This window comes from Toxorhynchites rutilus, chromosome 1, assembly GCF_029784135.1.
Source record: "Toxorhynchites rutilus septentrionalis strain SRP chromosome 1, ASM2978413v1, whole genome shotgun sequence".
Taxonomy (NCBI): Eukaryota; Metazoa; Arthropoda; class Insecta; order Diptera; family Culicidae; genus Toxorhynchites; species Toxorhynchites rutilus.
In genome coordinates this window covers 18,770,232-18,780,838 of record NC_073744.1, presented here as the reverse complement: position 1 = coordinate 18,780,838, position 10,607 = coordinate 18,770,232, and the positions used below count along the sequence as shown (strand labels likewise).

Here is a 10,607-nt window from a genome sequence, read left to right as displayed (position 1 = left end):
TATAATCAGATAAGAGTGTATAGATCACGTTGGCCATGCTTCACTGTCAATTTTTCGTAAATTTGAAGAAATGTCGTCGAACGAAAAAGAGCGTCGTGAATTAATCCTGTGCACTCATTTCGAGAATCCGGAGTTGTCACATCGGGACATCGGTAGGATGCTGGGAATCGTCCAATCCACGGTCAGCAGAGTACTAAAACGATACTTCGAGAACCTAACCATCGACCGGAAGGTGAAGAACGGCAAAAATGGATGCTCCGTCAGTGAAAAAGATCACAAGCGCGTAGTTAAGCAGTTTAGACGTGATCCGAGAAGTTCGGTCCGGGATGTCGCCAATAAGCTGAATTTGTCAAGTTCATTCGTCCAGCGGACCAAGCAGCGGGAGGGCCTGCGTACATACAAGGTTCAGAAGGCTCCTAACCGCGACGAAAGGCAAAACATGGTGGGGAATACGCGAGCCCGGAAGCTGTACACCGAAATGCTGACGAAGCCGCATTACCTGGTAATGGACGACGAAACCTACGTCAAAGCGAACTTTCGTCAGCTGCCGGGCCTGTTGTTCTTCTCCGCAGAGGACAAATTCAGCGTTCCGGAGGAGATTCGCAAGCCGAAACTATCCAAGTTTGCCAAAAAGTACATGGTGTGGCAAGCGATCTGCTCTTGCGGAAAGCGGAGCGCCCCCTTCGTGATGACCGGCACGGTAAACGGGCAGGTTTACCTTAAGGAGTGCCTACAGAAGCGCTTACTACCACTATTGAAGCAGCACGAGGGCCCGACCATCTTCTGGTCGGATCTCGCTTCGTGCCACTATTCAAAGGACGTGTTGGAGTGGTACGAAGCCAACGGGGTCACCTTCGTGCCAAAGGAAATGAACCCGCCCAACGCGCCGGAGCTTCGCCCAATAGAGAAATATTGGGCGATTATGAAGCAGGCCCTCCGGAAGAACCCAAAAGTTGTCAAATCGGAGGCGGACTTCAAGAGAAAATGGATTTCTGTTCAAAAAAAAACTACAACCTGACGTTGTACAGAACCTTATGGACGGGGTAAAGAGGAAGGTGTGAGCATACGGGCTTGGGCTCGAAGTATGAATAAAAAGAAAATGCCAAAAGTTGTTTAATAGTTTTTATTTTACTGTCTAAAATTTTCAAAAGGATCGGTCTTCTGGGCGAATTTTTACAGCGTTTTTTCCGTGATGCAATTTGATGTGACACACCCTTTAATGCCGGAAAACTACGTGAAGGGGAAAGAGATTCAAAATCGAACATAAAGATTATTTATGAATATTTTCTTACCTCAGTGTGATCAAAAGTTTTTCGCCAGGCTCAATTGGAGTTTTAATAAAGTTGGTCCACTTTTTCATGAGAACAACTTCAATATGTCCTAAAATATATTCGAAAGTTTCGATGCTCATACGGGTATAGTTGCGAAATTTGTTCGGATCTTCAACCAGGTTTTGATATAGATGGTGGTATTCTCCGTATTCTCCTCTTTTCCTATTGATTGAATGGATTCCGAAGTCTTTTTTGTTTCCGAAAAAAAATTACATACGCTTTTGGACATTAAATATTCTTCGTCAGAATCCATTTCGAAACATGAACACAAAATGAAAATAAAACCTCTTGTTTACATCTGTCGCGTATGTCTGTCGCATTCAATCGCGTCCACTCTGGCCACTATGTCGCTTCAAAAATCGCGTTCTTTTCGCGTCGCATCGCATCACATCGCGTGTCGCGTTCACTCTGGCCTCACCCTCATGTCCCGTATGTCCCGTATATCAAATTACACGAGAATAGGAAGGATAAAAGGATTAAACTTCAGAATCCTATATGGGAGTAGCTCAGATTATACTGATCATGAGATGGATAAATTCGGGTTTATTCTCAGATATAGAAAATATGATTATTCATCAAACTTGTAGAAATGGTTCTTAAAAAAATATTTTAACGTTGACCTATACTAAATACTTCTCACTATTCAAACGAGTAAGACAGAACTGAGTACAAGAGTTAGCGAGATATCGATTGTTAAACTCATGATAGTCATGCTTTATCTCTAGAGTAATTCATAGAAAGAGAAAATAAAATTACATTCCCATATGTTCAGCAACTACATCATTCAAGAGCAACCAAGTATTCCTCCTCATCTTTGAATCAGCAACCTAACGCACCAAGCAAATGATTCATGGAATGAGTCCGAATAGTTGGCATTGAAATACCGAACCATCGAGGTATAATCGCAAATTTGTCATTCTAAGGCCTTGTTCTCACTGCAGCGGGGCGTCAGCGTGGCTTGGACGGGGCCTTTGACGCTTACGATTAATCGTGTGTGTTCTTACCGATGTGTTCACACCAGGCTGACGTGTCGTGAGCGTGGTTTTGGCGTGTGGCTGGCGTGCAAACGAAAACACTTCACGCCGGCGATATTTGTACTTCTCCGCTTCTCTCTTGCATATGTTTGTTTGTAGTAGTGACATAATTTAATTTATTTTGTTTTTTTTTATTTTTACGTTTTTGTTGTGATCGCAGTAGACATTGCCTAAAATGTAACCAACGAAATGTACTTCTGTTATATATAACGTAGCAACGTAGTTTGTTGATTTGAATAAAATTTTCATTAGTCTTCTAACACCCAACCTGAACGGTCTAGTTTTATATTTTTATCCGCGAAAGTTTTTCACCCCCCGAGTTTTAAGCCGGATACGGAAACGGATGTTGGAATATTTAAAAATAAACCAATTTTCATTTTTCATTCAAAAACACAAATTGACAATTTTCATAAAACACGCCGAAGACACGCCGCTGGCACGGTGCAATGTGAGTGAATTCAAATATCGTGGCGAGAAGTGAACACGCCACGTTAACGCCCCGCTGCAGTGAGAACATGGCCTAAAACATACGTTCAATTAAATGAAATATTATCTCATTCACTTATCAATTTTACCTACATAACTTTCAAACGTCCGAAATTATGCAACTGACATGTCTCTTATAAACGGGAATGAACTCTTTCACTTCACGGAGTTTATTTTTACACGCAACTGTCCGTGACAATGATGATAGACACAAAATGTGAAGTGTAAGTAGCGTGAAAGCGTTTGTGACAGTGATGTTCGTGATCAGGCCCGTAGCGCTAGGTCAATACCAAGAATATGTGTAAACTTTCCTGAGAACATGCGTCTAAAACTAATGTTTAGATATTTATTTATTTATTTGGCCAGCATTTGTATGACATCGTTCCGCTGTGCAGTCATTTCCCCAGACTTCAATTATTGGCAACATGAACGGAAAAAAAATCATAGGAAGCTTCTTTCTATTCAGAGAATGTTTGGATTATTTAATCAGACTAGTAAAACGTGTATGAACTCATAGCCTTTGAGTTCATGCAATATTTGCAGTAAGAACTATGTGTCTAGTTAGTTTCTGTGAGTAGGTATTCTACAAAGAAATGTTTTGGGAGGAATATTTTTTCCGTGTATGAAAGGAAACGAAGATCAATGTACAACAAAACTATGGAATTTGAATGCACATGTGTAAGTGTTTTTCGAAAGGCTGGCTGGAGGAATAAGCGTTCTTAAAACAAATTACCCGATTTATTTCATCATTAAAGCACATGCTTCCATGCCACAATCAGCGCCTAAATTGAATTAGCCACACGCATCTTAACACGTTGATTTGAAAAATTAAGTTAGCTATTAAACGATCGCATTCCGTCCGGCTGCGGTTTTACTCGGTACGGCCTGATTTGCCGTAGCCACTAGAATGGCAGATGAAGGTGTGGAACTAGCGGTGGCACTACTCTTGCTGAATCCTTTGTACAATGTTCCTGCTATAATGCCCAGAAATAGGATGAACCCAACTTGATGGTTGGAGATGAATTTGGTGGCACAATCCGTCGGGTTGTTGATGTTGAGTGTATAAATCTGCAACAGAAGAGAATCATAAATATGCCTTAGAATAGAAAACCAATAAAAGCCCACTTGTTGCGCCAGATGTGAAGAGATCACTGTTAAGGCCGCATAATACGGCCACGATTGCTCACACGCAATTCCCGATGTTATTAGACTTCCAATCATAGCCGTTGAAAATCCACTAAGCCACAGCTTCGTGTTGTCACCGAATCGAATAGCCGTTGATTTGATGCCAAGCAGAATGTCGTCCACCTTGTCCTGGTGGGCATAGATGGTATCGTACACTATTGTCCAGCAGACTCCTGCCAGATAGAGCGGTAAGCAGGCAGACCACATCACTGAACCCTGAACAGCACTGCAACCCAGCAGAGCGCCCCAATTAAAGGTCATACCTAGCACCAACTGTGGCCAATGTGTTACGCGCTTCATCAGTGGATAAATAATGACTAGCCCGAGAGAACTTGCTCCAAGAACAATCGAGTACCAATTTAGCTGAAGCAGTATCAACAAACCAACTCCCAACTGCGTCGATAGAAACACCCAAGCATCCAGCTGACTCAACTCACCGGCCACCAGAGGTCTTCCCTTGGTTCTGACAACTTTGGCGTCAATATCCTTATCCCACATATCGTTTATGGTGCAACCGGCACCCCGCATTATAAACGCTCCCATACCAAACAAAGCCAACATCACCGGATCCGGCCAGCACCCAGCGGGTGCACATAAAGCTATACTCCATCCGCACGGCCAAAACAACAGCCAGGATCCAATCGGTCGATCAATTCTCATTAGTCTTGCGTATGGATTCTGTCCCAGCTTCTGCAGTAAGCCCTTTGGTTCGTTTTCCTTACTCTTAACTTGACTGCTAAATTCTCTTAATAGTAAACTACTAACGCTATTGGAGGTACATAAACTAGAACGCGGCCACCGCTCATCCAGGACTCGGGTCGAACTAACACCACTCCGCCGCACCAGCGGACAACTGTTAGACAGTGTTGCGCAATTATTGCTCAGCTCATCACGCAAAACGCCGCCGGTGGAAATTATCGCCATTCGGCCAACGAAATGACGGCTGTAAATTTGCAGCAGCGTTCCATCTGTCCGATGCCGCCACCTCCAACAACCGACCAGTGTTCGTAACATATTGTTGCAATTCGTTTTGGTTTTCGTATATCGGACCCGTCTTCCGATGTTGACATTAGGATTCGCGAATCGCGGTTTTACTTCCTCGGGTCATCATCGAAACAGCTGCTGCTCTCGCCACATTTCGTTTGTTATGTACAGTAATTGAAACGCGATCTATGGTAATAACAATAGGCGTCCAATTGGAACTATCATAGCTCGATAATTGCAAATCAAACAAGCATAAACAGCTGGAACTGATTTTCTTCTCGAGAGCCGCGGCAAGGACGATGATTACGATGATTACTCAACTCACATGGCGCAAGTTCGGGCGAAAATATTTGACAGTTCTGGTGTTTTGAGATTTTTACATTTTTTTGCAGAGGGGATTCGGAACAAGTGTGCGAATAGTGTTTTCTGAATACAGTTATTTACATTTAAAGCGACATGCCGAGGCACCACTCAGGGTGCTCATACACTGTTTGACCAAAGCCAAATATTTGACTATTTTGGACAGATAAAATTTGATCAACGTGTACTGATCAAATGTATTCGACACAAAACACGACGAGCAAATATTTAGTACTTGTTTGCTTAAACTTTTTTAGACCAATTTGTCAAACCACGTACGTTTAATATTTCAGTCAAATTTTGTGTATTTTTGATGTTTGACATTATTTGCCGCTGCTGATAATTGAAGAGTGGCAAACAAAGTGGCAAGTGGCAAATAAAACTGCCAAAAGGGATGCCAGATCTTTTTTATTGTAATTTTTGTTCATTCATTTTCAAAACAATGAAAATCTGTGTAATATGTGTGATTTTTTGTAATATGTAATATTATTATTTTCTATTTAAATCGTTCATCAGAGTTTGTAATTCTTTTTATTTCATCAACACCAACGAAATGAATCAATTGATTTAAGGCCTGAGACACGTTGAAAAAATTGAGCAACACGGATTGATCTGTGCACCTGGCATTCATGCCCGAAAGTAAACATTAGTAAACATTTCGCAATATGGCCGATAGATAAGTTTATTATTTTCTATTTAAGATTATTTTATTATTATTTAATATTAACTTCTAGGTCTCATCGCGAATGCATCATAACGTAACGGATTGCCTTGTTCGTGTGGATATTTCTCTAGCTAATAAGTGGCGAAAAGGTAACGGCTTCGAGGAATACGAGGAAAAACTCATCCAGGCTATCGATAATATCACGTACAAATCGCTACACATCAGAATCAAGGCATTCCAGGCAATCATGTGCCGGTACATCACTACATCCTCGATACGATCGAAAGATGACGTTTGTGGATGCGATCGAGGAGTCCATGAAGTCCGCTGGTGGTGATTCGGTTCAAAGAAGTTCTTTTGGCGGTCATACATGATACCGCCGGCTCGCACGGCATCCGGGTCGTGCTGTGTGGCTTTGGGTTTGTTCAATTTCCTTGGTTCGGATGGTATTGGAGACTTGCTGCCACTGATGAAAAGCTTCGACGGAATCTTCTCCGGCAGCTATCTCAAAGGAGACAATACACCGAGCAGTGCCAACACCGGAATCGTCGGAATGCTACATAGTCCCATCTTGACGTATGAATGGCTGCCGGGGAAACCATCGCTCTTTTCCTATAGAGTGGCCGCTCTCACGGCGAGGAACTTTCCGCTTTTATCAAAACCGGCATGACAAACTTCGCAAAACGGTGACCGCCCTGATCAAACACGGACGAATCGAGCTGAACTATCAGCGAGCTGACAAGGCATTCGATATGGAGACTGCCACAAGCCGACAATGGAGATGGCTGATTACTGGCTGCTGGAGAAACAATTGATGCACTGGTTGTATAAAGTGCTGGTACCCTGATTCTAGGAGTGCAAAGTTTCCGCTACAAGTATGCACAAAGCACCTAAGAGCTTCGACGAAATCTTCTCCGGAAACTATCTCAAAACAACACACCGAGCAGTGCCAACGGCGATGCTGCTGCCCTTCACAGTTCCGCTCTCGGGGAATTTGGTTTCTCTTGTCAACAGTAACAATGCCATGATTTCATCGATCCAGAAACTCGTCAGAATGCCACGGAGTCTCCATCTCGACGTAAGAATGGCTGCCGGGGAAACCATCGCACTTTTCCTGGAGAGTGGCCACTCTCACGACGACTACTTCCTTGGCGAGGAACTTTCCAATTTTATCAAAGTGACCAAGAAGCTGTACACCGATGCCTACAAATATCGCACCAAACACGACTGCGTGCGTGCGACCTTTCGCGATGTGCTGGACACATGGTCTCTCCATCATCAATTAATCTGTCTCTGGAACACGCTGGGTTTCGGAATGAACGTGCATCTGTCGGAGAACGATTTTCTGTGTAATGTGGTGCATCTGGGCGCCCGATTGGACGACGTCCAGAGCAATGCCAAGATGGCCAAGATGGAAAGGAAGTTCATCAGTGCAGCCGCCTTCAAAGTGCGAACAATAACCCGTGTGGAGAATCGTGAAAAGCGTTCGGCTCAAAAAGACGATGTAAAAAGATGTGTACATAGGTGTGCGATAGTTTTTTTTTATAAAAATAATCATTTCTATTTGAGGGAACACAATTTCATAAATTTAATTTGAATGAAACATTGATACGTCGAAATAATTTATTCGTAGATTTATTTATTCATATGACGTGTTCAGTGGCAGTAGCCATTGTCATCAATAAACATTTTTTCTTCGAAAAATGACAGCGGGCGCACATAAAATAGTGTTCAACTCGACAAACAATGTACTATGTGATAATCGTGTTTGGCATTCACTCCAAAAAGTTGTATTTGGCCAAATAGTTTTATGTCAAACTTTTGACAAAAACAAATAAATGTAATTATGGTTGTAAAATATTTTTGTCAAATATGTAATTTGTACTAAAATTTGGCCAAATTTTTTTTGTCAAAAAATGTCAAATATTTGACCTCCGGTCAAACAGTGTACGGCCACCTTTAGGTAATATTTTTTCGATCAATTAAACCAAATCCGCTTCCATTTACGATGACAACAGCCATACTTTCTACATGAAAGATGTTTTTAATTTTCACGCTAATGCGTGTTCAGCTGTCAGACAGTTCTTTTCAAAACAAACGTGAAAACGTGTTTACGATCGTACTTGGTCGTCCCCATAAAATCTTAATTTTCTCCCGAAAGAATGGCCCTAAAAGCACTGAAATGTGAGTATTCTGCTGGAAGGCAATCCCTTCCATCAAATAATCATAAACTAAATTAAAATCAACACTCTTTTCAGGTCGACAATCCAAACGACAAAAGGCAGGGCTCAGATACAAAGTGCTGAAGAAAATTGCCGCCAGCAAGAGGAAGAAGGAAAAGGAAGCTAAAAAGCTTCCCAAGTTCAAATCGAAAAAGCAGAAACTGATCCAGGTGCCCAATATATGTCCCTTCAAGAAGGAAATTTTGGATGAGGTAGCTGAACACAAGAAATTCGCCGAGCAGGAGAAGGAAAGAAAGCGGGAATTGATGAAACAGCAACGACAGGAGGCCCCCAAGGGACAGACGATCGAGTCGATCGCGGCGGATGCAGCCAAAAGAGGTCAAGAATACGACCCTTTGAAGGTGGAAGCTGCCGCAGCCAAACAAGAGGAAGAATATACGAATTTCGGCCGGGGAAAGGAAGGCTCGCTTAAGGCATACTTCAAAGAGTTCAAGAAAGTCATCGACGCGGCCGATGTGATTCTTGAGGTGGTCGATGCCAGGGATCCTCTGGGAACTAGATGTGCTGAGGTGGCACAAATTGTCCGCGAAGCGCCAGGCCAGAAACGTTTGGTATTGATTCTGAACAAAGCCGATCTGGTGCCCAGGGAAAATTTGGAGAAATGGTTGAAGTATCTCCGTAAATCTGGACCGGTTATTCCGTTCAAAGCCACGACACAAACACAAAAGTACAGGATTGGCAATCGTAAATTCAAAACGGCCAAAACTCTTGAAGCCTCACCTTGTATAGGAGCGGATTTGTTGAAGGAACTTTTGGCGAATTATTGTCGCAATGACGACATTCGCACATCGATTAGGGTTGGAATTGTTGGTCTTCCGAACGTAGGAAAGTCTTCGCTGGTGAATTCTCTCAAGCGTAAACGAGCCTGTCTGGTAGGGGCCAAGCCGGGCATCACAAGGCAGATGCAGGAGGTACAAATTGATTCCCACGTGAAGCTTCTGGACAGTCCGGGAATTATCTTCCAACGGCCGCAGGATGAAGACCAGAATCGGTTCTTTGCGCTCAAGAATGCTCAAAAGGTGACAGAAATTCAGGATCCCTTTCCACTGGCCGAAGATATTTTGAAGCGTGGAACGATGACCTATTTCTGCAAATTGTACGATATCAGTGAATTTCACTCGACGGACGAGTTTTTGGCCAGAAAGGCAATCAAAATGGGGGCCCTTGCTAAGAAAGGCGTTCCGGACGTGAAAAAAGCCGCTCGAACGCTAATTGAAGACTGGAACGCTGGCAAGATTAAGTACTGCACTCATCCGCCGGAGGAAGGTGATGATATTCACATTAGTGCTCAGTTGGTGTCCTCCGATGCGCCAGAGTTTAACTTGGAGAGCTTCGATCAGGTCTTGGATGCGTTGGGAAATGAGTACGAAGAGAGTTTCAAGATGAAGGATAAAGATGGAGAGGAAATGATGGTTATCTCGAAGGACGAAATTCTGACGATGGAGATTGACACCAAGGGACCCGTCAGCATGCAACTGTCCAAGGATGATCAAGCCAAAAATGTTCTGGGCGATCTTTTGCAAGGATCCGGCAAGATTATCGAACAGGATGACGAAATGAAGGGCGCGAAAGGGAAGAAGCGTAAGGTGAATGATTACGCGGAGGAGGAAAAGAAGTTCCGGAAGGATCCCATGTTCCAGCTGGAAGGGAACCAAACGTTGAACAAAAACCGAAAGGCAATCCTGAAGGCAAAGAAAAAAGCTGCCTCACGCGTTGAGGGCAAAGTCGCCGATGTGGCAGAGGATATGGATTCTTGTACGATCAATGTTGGTGGCAAGAAGAAGAAATCTAATCCTGGAGCGGATGATTATGATTTTGATGATGATTATCAAATGTAAAATTCAACCGGTAAGACTTTTGTTTTAGAAATATACTTATTTGTTGTAAGAAATATATCCGTTTTTTTCAACAAGTTAAACCGATGTTTGTCATTTATGAAATAATTTCTTAAATTCTTCATTCATCCGAACTACCTTAAAACCAAATATCAAATGTGAATTTGATCAGCCAAAAAAATTTGTCATTGTTAATAGCATCGAAATGTTTCCTTATACCATTCAATGCCCAATTTCTTTTTTTTTTTTTTTGACATTAAACATTGTATTTCACAATATTGCCAATTTTTCGAATGACTATAGTTTTATACAGGACCACAAAAAAAATCGGGAAGGACATAAGAGCAACAGAAATAACCGCAGAGAAATCAGCGTAATCTCACAACAGCTAACTAGAAATATTCTGACGCGAAAAAAAAACATTGTGGGTATGAATGCCGCACATAAATACGTCAAAAGTGTAATTTTGACGTAGGACTACGTCT

At 42.5% G+C, this 10,607-nt stretch overlaps 2 protein-coding genes and 1 pseudogene across 2 annotated transcripts; 2 read left to right on the top strand and 1 right to left on the bottom strand.

Moving 5' to 3' along the window:
* Nucleotides 1-3,408: 3,408 nt before the first annotated feature.
* Nucleotides 3,409-5,360, bottom strand: LOC129772445 (4-hydroxybenzoate polyprenyltransferase, mitochondrial). Its single transcript, XM_055776208.1, has 2 exons — nucleotides 3,977-5,360; nucleotides 3,409-3,919 (listed from the first exon to the last, which is right to left on the bottom strand). Exons 1-2 carry the CDS (start codon nucleotides 5,048-5,050, stop codon nucleotides 3,692-3,694), a joined length of 1,302 nt encoding a protein of 433 aa, XP_055632183.1. The 5' UTR covers nucleotides 5,051-5,360; the 3' UTR covers nucleotides 3,409-3,691.
* A 766-nt stretch (nucleotides 5,361-6,126) lies between these two features.
* On the top strand, nucleotides 6,127-7,713 carry LOC129779764 (uncharacterized; annotated as a pseudogene).
* Nucleotides 7,714-8,086: 373 nt separating this feature from the next.
* LOC129770947 (guanine nucleotide-binding protein-like 3 homolog) lies at nucleotides 8,087-10,205 on the top strand. Its single transcript, XM_055774161.1, has 2 exons — nucleotides 8,087-8,228; nucleotides 8,303-10,205. The coding sequence occupies exons 1-2, from the start codon at nucleotides 8,207-8,209 to the stop codon at nucleotides 10,123-10,125; spliced, it is 1,845 nt and encodes a 614-aa protein (XP_055630136.1). The 5' UTR covers nucleotides 8,087-8,206; the 3' UTR covers nucleotides 10,126-10,205.
* Nucleotides 10,206-10,607: the final 402 nt, after the last annotated feature.

What these genes read in the sequence shown, in the direction of transcription:
- LOC129772445 (XM_055776208.1), bottom strand. Translation starts at nt 5,050, where the DNA reads ATGTTACGAACACTGGTCGGTTGTTGGAGGTGGCGGCATCGGACAGAT. An exon ending in CTTCACATCTGGCGCAACAA is followed by an intron (nt 3,920 to 3,976) that starts GTGGGCTTTTAT and finishes CTTCTGTTGCAG; the next exon opens with ATTTATACACTCAACATCAA.
- LOC129770947 (XM_055774161.1), top strand. Translation starts at nt 8,207, where the DNA reads ATGGCCCTAAAAGCACTGAAAT. An exon ending in GGCCCTAAAAGCACTGAAAT is followed by an intron (nt 8,229 to 8,302) that starts GTGAGTATTCTG and finishes CACTCTTTTCAG; the next exon opens with GTCGACAATCCAAACGACAA.